We start from the raw sequence: 13,180 nt of genomic DNA, 5'->3' as shown, positions 1-13,180 counted from the left end.
AAGCTAGAACATGGAAGAACCTTGCCAACATTGCACTAAACGAAAGACACCAGTCACAAGAGGACAAACATCGTAGGATTCGGTTTATACGGAATGTCAACAACTGGGAAATCCAGAGAGACAGAAAGGAGACTGGTGGTCGCCAGGGTGGGCGGAGGATGGACAGGGACTGCTAAAGGGTGTGGGGTTACTCTTCAGGGTGAAAGATTGTTCCAAAATTCAGTAGTGGTAACGGTCGCTCAACTCCGCAAATATACTAAAACTACTGAATTGTGCAGCATGTGAAAAATGGAATGGTTTTAAAATGCAGGAGACGGGAAATCAACCTGTCACACCAAGGCTCCCACACCTCAGAGGCGGCGGACATAAAGGTTCCATCTGTGGCCATGCGCCAGGCCCTCTGTGATTTTCTGCCCGTGTTTCCTCTTCTAGAGGAAAGGTCAGGGCCACCCAAAAAACCCACCCTCACTTTCAGACAGCCCTCCCTCCTCTGAGACTGCAGTCACCTAGCTGCTGCCCCTCTCCTTGAGGCTGTACTCTTCTGACTTCTAGCACATTGCCTCCTAGTCATGGAGCAGAGTGGAGCTGCCTGGCAGTGGCTGGATTCTCTTTCTACCCCAAGTCATCCTGGACCAGGCTGGCATCTGTGGCCTGGGTATCCTCCAGATCCTGCCCTCAGCCCTTCACCTCCTTCCTCATCTCAAACATCCCCGACTCGCCTCATTTTGCTACGGGCAACTCCATCCCCACTCTGGACGGAAACTGCCCTGCCTTGGAAGCCCCGCTCTCCGGTGTCACCCCTATCTTCTCAACCCTGGCCTGAGTGTCTGCCCCAGCAGAGCCTGCCAGGCAGCCCTCTGCCATCCCCTTCCTGTTCTCCTCGGGGCCTTCGACGTGGTCCTCCGCCTTTCTCATGTGGCGCCGTCCCAGCTCAGCCGTGGCGGAGACTCAAGGCGGCACCAGCGATCCGTGTCACAACGTGCGGACCTGCGCCCCTACCAATCGCGAACACTGACAGGAGAACATGCCCTCGTGTCCCACTGGACTGGGAGCTCCTGGAGGCAGGGCCAGTACCTGAGTCATCGCTGTTGGCCCAGCACCAACTGGGGTGCCTGGCACCCAAGCAGCGCTTAATTAATACTTGGCGGAGGGAGCAGGCTCCGCCTTGCTGCATTCTGGGCTGGTGCCACGCGGCTGTCGCGGGCCTCACGTCCCCGTGCTGATTGGCACTGGCACGGCGGCCAGCTCCGGGTACGTGACTCGAGCCAGGCCCTCGGGGTGCCTTGGCAATCCGAGTTTCCTTAAGCGGCTTCCTTTGTCCCCCGACATTACACCTGCCAACCTGAACGCTCAAGCTGGCTCCTCACACTCTCAGCACAAGACTGGTCTTTGTCTTCCCTCCACAGAAAAGACCGAGGCCGTTAGGCAGGCCTGCTCCACATGCCCCCTTAGCCATTCCACGTGCACATGGGAGAGTAACAGTAACAATAACCGGCATGAACTGAGCATGAAGATTCAGACCTTCTCTCTCCCACCTCTCCCAGCCACCCCGTAATTAGGTACCATTATTCTTAACCAAATATTATGTTTTTTATTGAAATGTATTGATATTTATTTATTGAAAGATTTATTGAAATTAATTTATAACAGCAAAGACCTAGAGTCCACTGCAATATCCATCAAAAAATCAGACATTCAAAACAATTTTACTTGAAAACATAAGGTTACATAGATAAATAGGATAAAGATAGATACACACACACACACACATATATATACCAACTTGCATTTCTAGTAAGGGCAGGATTGATTATTTGGACTAACCTTCCAATTAAAAACAACTAAAATGGTTGATTTTAAGAACAGCCCTTTAAGGGCGCCTGGGTGGCTCAGTTGGTTAAGCGACTGCCTTCGGCTCAGGTCATGATCCTGGAGTCCCGGGATCGAGTCCCACATCGGGCTCCCTGCTCTGCGGGGAGTCTGCTTCTCCCTCTGACCCTCCTCCCTCTCATGCTGTCTCTCATTCTCTCTCTCACAAATAAATAAATAAAATCTTTAAAAAATAAATAAAACAATTAAAAAAAAAAAAACAGCCCCTTAAAAGCACTGAAGAACTGACAAGATGATAAAAACAACCATGCACACTCAGCTGTCTGCCCTGAAGGCACTTGCCAATCTGGATAAAGTTGTTTCCACAACCTTCCGAGGCAGGTAAAAGGGTCTGAAGCCGGGGCCCATGGCCACCCAAATCGAGGAAATCTAACAGAAAATTCTCCCAACATTAAACTGGGACCCCAAAGGGCTACACCCTTGAGGTAAGGGTGACTCAAAAACAAACTTGCCCTTCCCCAGTTCAGCCTCCAGAGGACTGCAAGGGGGAAAGGTAAGGATCCTGCTTTAGGTGATCCCAGATTGAGAATGTCCCAAGGCACCTGGCAAAATCAAACACAGATCTCTGGGAGAAGGCACATTTATCCTACTTCAAAGAATCCCCACATATATACTGCAAGGACAATGAGCAGTACACAGCCAAGAATAGCCAAGCACAAGAGGAAATAAAGCATCATAAGTGAGAACCATAGAAAAAGAGAAAAATGAGCCAAGATTTGACCAGGCAATTCATAAAAGAAGAAATCAAATTGGACAATACATGGAAAGATGCTCAATGTCATTAGTAAGCAGAGAGATGTAAATCCAACCACAATAATATAAAATTACAAACCCACCAGTGTTAATGTAATACTAAAGTCTGACTATACCAAATGTTGGCGACACCGTGGTACAACAGAAGTTTTTATACACTGCTGACGGGAAGATAAACTGGTATAACCACTTTGGAAGATAGTGTAGCATCACCTGTAAGACTGAAATTACAAATACTGGATAACCCAGAAATGTTACTAAATAGAACCTCAGAACAGCAATTTTCAAACTTTATGGCTTTAAGACTCTATATACTAAAAAATGGAGAATCTCAAAGATCTTGTGTTTAAGTGGGTTATATCCATTGATATTTAGGATATTAGAAATTAAAGCAGAGAAACTTTAAAACACAAGACAACACAAACACACATTCCATTAGCCATTACAGCAATGATAGCACATGTCACATCAACTCTGGAAAATTCCACCATACACTCATGAGAAGAGGAGGATGCAAAAGGCAATTCACCACCCATGTATGTGGCCCTAAACAATTTCAGCTTCGTTTGTGTTTTAAAGCCTGATTTCTGTGCAGTCATTTTCTATTTCACATCTTAGTGTTATTATGAAAATAGGTGGACCTTGTAAACCTCGCTCACTTTCCTGTATCTATATTTCACAATAAAGGTAAAAGCTATATACACAGTTCAATACCAATAATAATAATAATGTGCAATATATATTTCTGCAGAATAAATATTACTGAAATACTATATTCCGTTATGGTAACACTGCTTAACCCTGGGTTATGGGGTTTGCATTTTCTCTACACTTTTCTGCACTTTCCAAGTTTACCACAAAGAATACATATTACTCTTGTAACCATGTAAGCGCCTGGTATTGTCAGGCTTTATTATAATTTTTAGCCTATTGGAGGGCATGTAATTTTATCTGATTATAGTTTAATTTGCAGCTCTGATTACTAATGAGGTTAAACATCTTTTCATGTTTGTTGTCCTATTTGATTTCCTCTTCTATGAATGGCCTGGTCAAGTCTTTGGCTCATTTTTCTGTTCATTTTTTCCTCACTGGTTATCAGAAAATCATTGAATGTATTTAAAAAGATAAGGTCACCATCTAAAAGTACAACTAATGAGGATCAATACACACTGGATGGGACCAGCCATCTGTGGAAATCCATGCAGACAATAACTACCTAAGGAGACTGGTGACGTACCTGATGTAACGAGGATGAGCACAAAGCTCGCCAAGGAGCCTAGAGTCAGCTCAAGTGGATGCCAATCCACAGATTGGCTGTGATCGGATTTACTCCAACATGTCTATCTGGAAGCAACATGACAATAATAACAGAAAACTTTAGGGACTCGTGAGGAATACTGAAAACAGAGGGTGGAATTATAAAGAATAGGTTTGTCTCTAGGGCAGTGGGTCTCAACCCGGGACGGTTCTGTCCACTGAGGACACTGGGCAGTGTCTGGAATCATTTTGGGTTGGCAAGATTTGGGGCGGGGGCGGTGCTGGCATCTAATGGGTAGAAGCCAGGGATGCTGCTCAATATCCTACAACACACAGGAAAGCCCACTCCAAATGTCAATAGTGCCATGGTGGAGAAACTCTGCTCAACAGCCTCTACCCAGGACAGAAAGTGCTCAACCCTCTGTGAATCTTCTCCAAGTAGAAATAGTCAGAGGGTAGGGGCGCCTGGGTGGCTCAGATGGTTAAGCATCTGCCTTCGGCTCAGGTCATGATCTCGGGGTCGTGGCATCAGGGCCCGCATCGGGCTCCTGGCTCAGGAGGGAGTCTGCCAGTTACTCAGGTGGGAGGAGAAGGTTGGCGGAGATGAGCAGAAGTTCAGGTATGCACCAGGGCCCTTCTGAGAGGCCTATTAGCAGGGGTAATAGTCAAAATAATTTAACACAGCTGCACAGGGCATGATCCCCATGCTTGCCAGATTATGGGGCGGTCCAGGGACCCTGGGGGAAGGGCCAGGATTCCGTTGGTGGGTGGAGCGAACTGAAGGACCTCAATAACCTAACCACTAGCAGGCCACAGGGCCACTGCGGAGATGTTGAATGTAGGCGCCTGGAGGCAAAGAGCTATCACAGCTGGGAATAGAAACTGAAGAGTCACAAGCACGCAGACGGAATTTAACTTGAAGCCACGAAGCCAGTGAAAGCACCTGGGAAGCAAGTATAGGTAAAGAAGTCCACCAAGGATGACATCGGAGGCATTCCCACAGGCCCTGAGGTCAGAGAGGTGACAAGCCTGGAAGAAAGTGATCAGAGGGTGGCAGATGACCCTCAGGTTTAGCAATAGGAACCCACTGCTGACCCTGGCCAGGGGCACTTTCAGGGGAGAGGTGGGAAGCAAAATGTCGGGAAGAAACGAATGGGAGCCCCAAACTACAAGTCCACATGCTATATTTTAGGTGATGAATAAAAGATTAAAACATGTTTTTTGTTTCCTTCTTTTTAGGCACTACTTTGGATTCTTATATTTTTTTGAGCTGGTGTGAGGAGCCAAATGAATGAATGATGAAAAGTAAAAAAGGGATCGCTCCTGCCAAAGAACCCAGAACTCTGTAGGTAGGAAGCCAAAGGGCTATAAAGAGCACCTAAATTAGAGCTGCTCCCGCTCACTCGGACTCTGAGCCCACCTCAGGAATTCAGGGGCATTTTTGTTCAGGCCAAGTAAAGGCTTCTGTAAACATGAACCCCCCGAATGCTCATAGAACCCCCTTAGGCAGGTGGCCTCTTGGCCTTCTTGGCCTGTCTAGGGAGCCTAACTTCACTAATACCTTGACAACACACCACCTGTTTGCATTAGCAATGAATTGGCTATTCCCACAATTCTGTGAGGCCAACAAAGCAGAGATCAGCAGCCTCTTGGTGCAGATAAGGCAACTGTCGCCAGCAAATGGTGGGGCCACAGTGGAATGCAAGCTCTGTGTTAATTCCGTCATCCCAGGCTAGCTGAAGCAGCAATAAAAATAAAAAGAATGTCAAAACGAGCCCAGTCCGTGCCTGGGCACTATTTTGGTGGTAGTGAATTCCGCACTGCAACAGTATTTCCTGCTGAGGGGACCGTCTCTAATTTGGAAAGTAATTCCCACATGAACCACCTGGCACTGCCAGCCAGATGTTGTCTAGCCTCCCCTTTAAACAGATGTTCACTGGGCAGGGGCACCACTCTCGGTGGAATTCAACCACAGTTTTCAGAGTGTTTTTGTTGGCTTAAAAGCTGCAGACCCCTTTGACATCTTATGAGCTGCCCTGGATAGAAAACTAAAAAAAAAAAAAAAAAACAGAGCTCAAAACTGGTTGAAGCTGGCGTGGAGGTCCAGGAGCACCCATTCCCGCTCTGGTGCTCTTCTCCCACCTGCCTGGGGAGTCAGGGAACAGCACAATTAGGGGAAACCAGGCTGGAGGGGGCTCACTCCCTCCTCAGCAAAGGGGCAGGCGTGGCCCAGACGGATCAGAAACCCTTGGTCTGTCCCCAGGGCCCCAGACTGCACTTGCTTCCAGCAGCCATCGGGACTGGGGAGGGGGTGGGGAGATGGAAAAGGTCTCTGGGGGGTAGGCACTGCAGGCTCGGGGTTCCAATTTCCTTGTGAAGTTTTTAAAAAACCAAACACAAGCATAAGGAATGTAGCGGTCTCCCAGGGCCCTCAGGGGGGCTTCTCAGCGTCCACTGGCACACCGAGCACATCACTGCAATCCAGTTTTCTGCATATTTAAACGCCTCAACTCAGAGCATATTGAGAACTGATTTAAGGTAGCAAAATCAAAACAATGTAAGGAAACATCACAAGCTAGTTTTTTCAATGAATGAAGAGGAGGCTAGTATCTACCCCTTAGTTTTCCTATTGGTTGCTCTTGCTGCTACAACAAATTTCGGCGGATTTAACACACTTTTTTTTTTTAATCTTACAGTTCTGGAGGCCAGAAGTCCAACACAGGTCTCACTGGGCTAAAAACAAGGTGTCAGCAGGGCAACGTTCCTTCTGGAAGCTCTCAGGGAGAGTCCGTCCCCCTTTTCAGCTTCTCGAGGCTGTGTGTACATCCATTGGCTCCTGGCCCTTCCATCTTTGGTTCAGATCTTCTATCACGTCGCTCTCTGACTCGCTCTGACTCCTTTGCCTCCATCTTCCATATTTAAAGGATCCCTGTCTTTCAATTGGCCACGATAACCCGGGAGAATCTTATTTAAATGCAGCTGATTAGCTACCCTAACTCTCCTTTACAAGTAACCTAACAGTCACAGGTGCCAGAGATTAGGGCTTCCCACCCATCTCCGTTTGGAACACCTACTTTCATCCAAGGATTTCCCACAGGTTTTGGCTAGGGGCACGTTTAGGATGACGTAAAGCTTCTACAGGCAAACCAAGATTGACCAATCAGTGAACTTATGAGCAAGACTCAGGGAGAGCCGAGTCCGGGTTGGGAGACAGGAGCCCCTGCAGCCAGGCCTCCCCAAGCACACGGAGAGCAGCAGAGGACTACCTCCCGAGTGCAAAGAGTAGGGGGTGGACACAGAGCAGGCAAGGCGCCAACGCCAGGTGGCAGAAGAACCCAGGAAAGTCAGTGCACTTGGAAGGTCTCTTTCCTGAACTCGCCAGTCCCCAAACCAGCTCCTCCCCACGCCCCCCTCTGAGCAGCCAAAAGGCCTCCTCATCCCCACCTCTCCTGGAAGTAGCTTCAGCCCCTTCCTCAGTACCTGCTGAGGCTGGCTCTTGGGTGATTTGCTGGGGGGAGGCACATTAAATAAACAAACAAACATGTTTTAGTTACCTGGTGTCCAAAATGATGGAGGGGATGGGGATGTGACCTGTGACAGCAAGGAACGGACCGAAAACCAATCAAAACATGGGACACTAAAAGGCAAACTGTCCCCAGACCCTGTCAGTCCAGTGCAATGACTGCCTGGTGCACAGCCACGGAGGTGGAGGTAGGGGGTTACACAGCTCTGGGCCAAGCCTGCACGTGCCCCTGTGGCCTGTCTGGCTCATATGCAATATCCCGAGTAGGCCCACAGGTCTTCTGCCGGGATCCCAGCCTAGCATCTCAGCGCCACCAACACATGGGGCCCACTCTGCTCTCCTCTCTCTCCTCTACCCGACCGAGCCCCAGGGATCAAAGACCAACCCCAATCCAGGGATCAGAGGCTGCCTCCACTCTCATTTGTTCTGTTTGAACTACAGCGAATTTTTTGTTAAATGGAGATATAATTCATGCACCATACAACTCACCCTTTAAAAGTGTACAACTGAATGGTTCTTGGTGCATTCACAAGGTTGTGCAACCATCACCTCTGTCTAGTTCCAGAACATTTTCATCACCCCAAAAGGAAACTGCACCTACTAAGCAGTCACTCCTCATTCCCCAATTCCCTGCCCCCCACCCCCAGCCTCTGGCAACCACTCATCTACTTTTTGTCTCTATGGATTTGCCAACTCTGAACATTTCATATAAATGGGACAATATGTGGGCTTTTGTGTCTGGCTTCTTTCACTTAGCATATTATTTTCAAGGTCTGCACTGCGTCTCTTTAAGGGAGCAGGTACTCAGCAGCCGGTGGCTTGCCTACATATTCGTCACACTTATTCTCAGCCACTTTCCACATTTCTATGACCTGCCCCATCCCTGGGGGTATCTGCATTCATGACCCCTGCTTTGGTTTTTCAGACAAGCCTGAGTTCAAGTCCTAAACCTCACTGGGCTACTCATTTTTCATCTGAGAAATAGGTTACCACCAAGTTACCTTTTTTTTTTTGAGATTTTATTTATTTGAGAGTGCGCACGAGCGCACAAGCTGGGGAAAGGACAGAGAGAGGATCCCAAGCTGATTCCACAGTAAGCGTGGGACCGATGCAGGGCCCTGTCTCACAACCCTGAGATCACAACCCAAGCCGAAATCAAGAGTTGGATGCTCAACCAACTAAGCCACCCAGGTGCCCCACCACCGAGTTACTTTTCAAGGCCATATGCAAATGGCCATAAAGGACATAAGAAAAGGAGATGGGTCATGGTGCCAACCCTTCAGGGTGGTTATGAGCCCGGTGCACGGAAGGCATTCAGGAAATGGAAACTTCATTATCATTACTGCCCACCTGCACCGCTGAGACTCTTCTCTCCACCGCACAAAAAATCAGCTTCCTATTTCTGTAGGTGCATACAGGCAACATGTTTGTCCTCAGAGGGTTTTTTCAGAGCTAGTAAAATACACACTGGACTAAAAAACCATCCAAAATTAGAATGGGGATGACTTGGTAGCCACGCTTTTAAACTCCTGGAAGCCTGAAGTCTGTCTCAACTTGCCAGAGCCGGAGGGGATTTCACGACTCATGCTTTGAGGTTCTATGTGATTTCTGAGGGCTGCTCGTCTTTCTCGGTCATAGGTCACTACTGAGGACCAGGACTAAAATGGCTCTGGCGCAGGCCCACCCAATCCACCACTGTGGGGTTCCAAGAGAGGCAGCAGATGCCTAACTAAGCACTGCTTTGTGTTTGTTCATTTTGACACAGCAGCTCTCAAACTGTAGCTGTCTGGATACCCAGAAGAGACCAGCAATTCAAAGCCCATACCTGTCATCTTATTTTGCACAAAAGAGCCACAAAGCAGGTTCCCCACCTTGAAGCAAAAGCTTCCTCCGGTTCAGTTCTCTTAATTACAATTAAAAAGATCACTAGGTAGCAGTCTTATCGGGGTGGGATCCTGGCTCAATCTCTTCCAAGCTCTGTGCCCAGGGACCCCTTGTTAATACCTAACCAGCAAAACTGTTGAGGCAACTAAAACCAAGATATGTGAAATGCCTGGAACACAGCAAGCACTCAGGAGATGGCAGCTGGTGGCAGGGCCGCAGATCTGAGAGTGACACACTCCTGGTCCCCCGCCAAGATGCCTTTGTTGTTAGGCATAATAGGGCGGAGCAAACCAAGCAAGGTTCAGAGAACTTTCCCCAAGGTAGGAGCGCAGCCTCCAGGTGCTTAGAAGCAAGGACTGTGCAATCAGGCAAGCCTGGGGTCAAATCTTAACTCTGCCACCTGAGGCAAGTTACCTCCTACTTCCCTGTGCCTCCGATTTATCTGTAAAATGGTTGCACTGGTTCAGTTTCCTCCACCACCTCCTAAATCACCTAGTATAACACGTGATGGTGAAAATCTGAGACCTATCTCTATTCCTCCCCTTCTCAATGTGCAAATCATGTTGAAGACTTCCAGAAGACACCTTGAAGGGAGTATCATTTTTCTAACTTTTCTGCGCTTCCACTTTCAAAATTTCCGTATCATTAGATGCAAGCCAATCAAGTAATTAGACTTTTTCCCCACAAATGCATCATAACAAAATTAAAATGTTAACCCCAAAGAAGCAAAATGAAACAGAAAACTCAACAACCCTGTACTTGCTTTATTTTTCTTCATGGCACTGTCAATATATTATGTAGATTGTGATGTTTGTGCTTGTCTTCTCCCCCCACCAGGACGTTAGCTCCATGAAGACAGAGTCTTAGTCTTGTTCACTGCTGCATCATCAGTGTCTGGAACAGAGCCTGACACCTTTGTAGAATGCTGAATGGCTCTTCTTGTACCAAGTCCAGGATGGCTGCCCACATGAGAAACATTTCTGCATCTTTTGCAAAACTGCCTTAGACTGCCTACTGTTTTCCAATGTTCCCTATATGTAACATAAATCTCACTAGAACTCAGTACAAGGACAAAGTTTTGTTTCTGCTGAGCTCATGTTTTTCACTAGCTGAATTTGCCTTCCTTGTCAGGGAGCTCAGAGCTCAACCCTGTGCTCAATTGCAGTGTTTTCCTCAAACCTTTTTCTGATGTGGAAATGGGATATAAATAAGTGTAAGAAGATTCTGTCTGTACACGTTGGAGGGCCTATTTTTAACCACGCACTGCATTTATCCTAAGATGCTTCTCAAACTTAAATGTGCCTGCGAATTACCAGGAGATCCAGTTAAAATGCGGAATCTGACTCAGTAGGTCAGGGGCGGGGCCTGAGATGCTGCATTCCTAACAAGTCCCAGGTGATGCCTATGAAGGCCCCGGACCACACTTGGAGTACTGAGGGTCTTTTAGGAAACTTGCTCCCTTGATTCGACAGCATTTCTCTCTCCACCTCCTTGGCAAAAATCGCCAACGGCTAGAAAACTGGGGCGGGCACCAGAGAAGCACCTGGGGAGCTGGTTAGACCTACAACATATCGCTGCCCCCCCCATCCCGTCCCCGCAGAGATCCTGACAAAAGGGGGTAGGAATACGCCCAGGAAGCTCCCCAGGTGCTTCTGCTGCAGGTGGCCTCAAAACACATTTTGAGAAGCCCCGCTCAAGGGAATGAGTGCGCTCTCTTCAAGGTTTTCCCAAAAGCCATCTCCTGGAGACAGCTGTTGTCACCGGTGGTGACACCTTGTTCAAGATTTTAAGGGGGATTTTCTCCCGCTGTTTCTAGCCGGGTCTCTCCTCTCCGACCACACGGATCGCGGCAAGGTCAGTCCCCGCGGGCCCGGGGCTCGCACCCCCACTGCCCCGCACAGCCCCGCCCACCCGCCAGCAGCCTCCGCCGCAGGCCAGCGAGGCGGGGGCCGGGCCGCTCATGCGCAGCACGGGGCCGCGGGGCGCCAAGCCCCCGCCCCGTGAGCCCACAGGGCGGGGTCCCCGCGCGCCCCCCGCCCGCCTTACCTCTCTGGACCAGAGCGGCCAAGGAGAAAGCGAGGCAGATGAGGAAGGCCGAGCGCCAGACCACCATGGCTGGGAGCTGGCGGAGGGGCCCCGGAGGAGCGCAGTGAGCGCGAGAGTGCCCGAGGGGGAGGTCGGGGAGGCGCTGGGACGGAGGAGGAGGAGGAGGAGCCCCGCCGCCACTGCAGGGCCCCGCCCAGAGCCGGCGCGCGCCGCACAGCCCCGGGAGGGCGGAGGAGGGGCACGCACGAGCACTGGTGCTGGGGGCGCGCCCGGCTGGGGCCAGGTGAGGTGGGGCGGGGCTGCGACTGTGGCGCGAGGGGCGGAGCGAGCCTGCAGTCTCGGGGGCCCGGCCGCGGCGCGAGGGGCGGGGCCGCAGCCTGGGGGCAGGTCCTTAGCCTGGGGGCGGGCTGGTGCGCGAGGGGCGGGGCCCGTGGGCAGCCGGAGGGTGGGGCGGCCTGGGTTGGGGCGAGAGCCGGCTCCCTCTCCCTAGTCCTCGAGAGGGGAGCCTGCGGTCCCGGAGCAATGTGTCAACAGTGGCCGAGGAGCCGGAGGCGCGGGCGGTCAGAGCGTCCGGTGATTTCCACTCGGCGCGCCAGACTCCTCCCGGCCCGGAGCGGGACCCGAGGCGGCGCACACGCCAGGTGCGCTCTGCCAGCCGGGTGACCTTGGACAGGGCTCTTCCCCTTCTGGACTTGGCGTCCTCCCGGTAAAAGGCTGTTCCCTGGGAGCCCCTCCAGCTGCGGCTCCAGGACGCAGCACCCGTGCTCTTGCCCCAGTCGCTGTGACTGAGCTTTGCTTTCACTCCGCTGGCTGCCCGCCCACTCGCCGATCCCTGCAGGAAACTGTAGTGGAACCCCGTCCGGAGATGAAAGAAAAGGGCCGTTTTCGTGGCTGCCCGCTGTTGGTAAACAGCGGCACGTCTCGAGGAAATGAGCCCAAGGCCGGGGGCGCCGGGGCAGGCGAGAGGGAGGGGGGCGGCCTGGAGCCGCAGCGCCTCGGGCCGGGGTGGGGGAGGGGAGGACGCGGGGGGAGACAGGGTCAGCTCTCCGGAGGCTTTGATGAATGCGCTGAAAGCGCAAGTTCACATCTGCAGAGTCGATGTGAAAACGTGCCCAATGATCGACAGACGCGCTGCAGTCCTTTCCCATGAACCCCCGCAAACGGAGTCCATCTGCAGGGTTGGGCGAAATCAGATTCCAGCACTGCCCTGAACAGCAAAATGCCCGCCGCAGGCTTTGACGTGAACACCCTCAAGACGGGCTCCAGCTGCAGCCGGCTTTCCAGGACAAAGGGAGAGCTCCACTGCTCTCCAGAGTGGCAGAGCGGCGGCGTCGAGCCGGCCCCTGCCATTATTCGGCAAGGGCTGCCCTGGGCCACGTCCTCCTTAGAGGGTGGCTACTACCACCTCCCCGCAGTGTGCCCTCGGCAGGCTTCCTGGTTGCTCCCCTGCGCCACCAGCACCTCCAGAGCCCCCCCCCACCCGGTGGCTCCCGCCCCGTGAGTGAGCCCAAGTACGGGGCGGGGGTCTCCCTGAGTAAGAGCGGACATGTTTCCCGTTTGACTTCCCTCCGTTGCTCTGAATCCTGGGGCTGGAAAAACAAAACGTCTAAGGAGTGAGTGAGTGGCCTGATTTTCAGGCAGTACTTATCCTATGACACTAACGAGCTGGAGAATTAACGGAAATAGCTAGCAGTTACTGAACACACACTATATACACGGCATGGTCCACGCATTTTACCCTTGTTTTGTATTTCTCACAACTTCATGTATCACCTCAATAAGTAAAGAGGGAAAAGGAGCAAAATGAAGGTTCCTTGAGTTTCGGGA

General features: G+C 50.9%; 1 protein-coding gene across 3 annotated transcripts in view; it reads right to left on the bottom strand.

The window, feature by feature from the left end:
• Nucleotides 1-11,638, bottom strand: part of CD99L2 (CD99 molecule like 2) — an 85,809-nt gene extending 74,171 nt beyond the window's left edge. Inside the window, exon 1 of one of the 3 annotated variants that reach the window (XM_035011855.1) lies at nucleotides 11,354-11,638. In XM_035011855.1, coding sequence (XP_034867746.1) covers nucleotides 11,354-11,420 — 67 coding nt within the window. In that variant the 5' untranslated portion in view covers nucleotides 11,421-11,638. The remainder of the gene's footprint in view (nucleotides 1-11,353) is intronic. The other 2 variants (XM_035011840.1, XM_035011849.1) reach the window with 2 other exon arrangements.
• Nucleotides 11,639-13,180: the final 1,542 nt, after the last annotated feature.

Source organism: Mirounga leonina, unplaced genomic scaffold (assembly GCF_011800145.1).
Source record: "Mirounga leonina isolate KUSES-001 unplaced genomic scaffold, KU_Mleo_1.0 Mir_101799, whole genome shotgun sequence".
Classification (NCBI taxonomy): domain Eukaryota; kingdom Metazoa; phylum Chordata; class Mammalia; order Carnivora; family Phocidae; genus Mirounga; species Mirounga leonina.
This window is presented reverse-complemented; position numbering and strand designations above follow the sequence as displayed.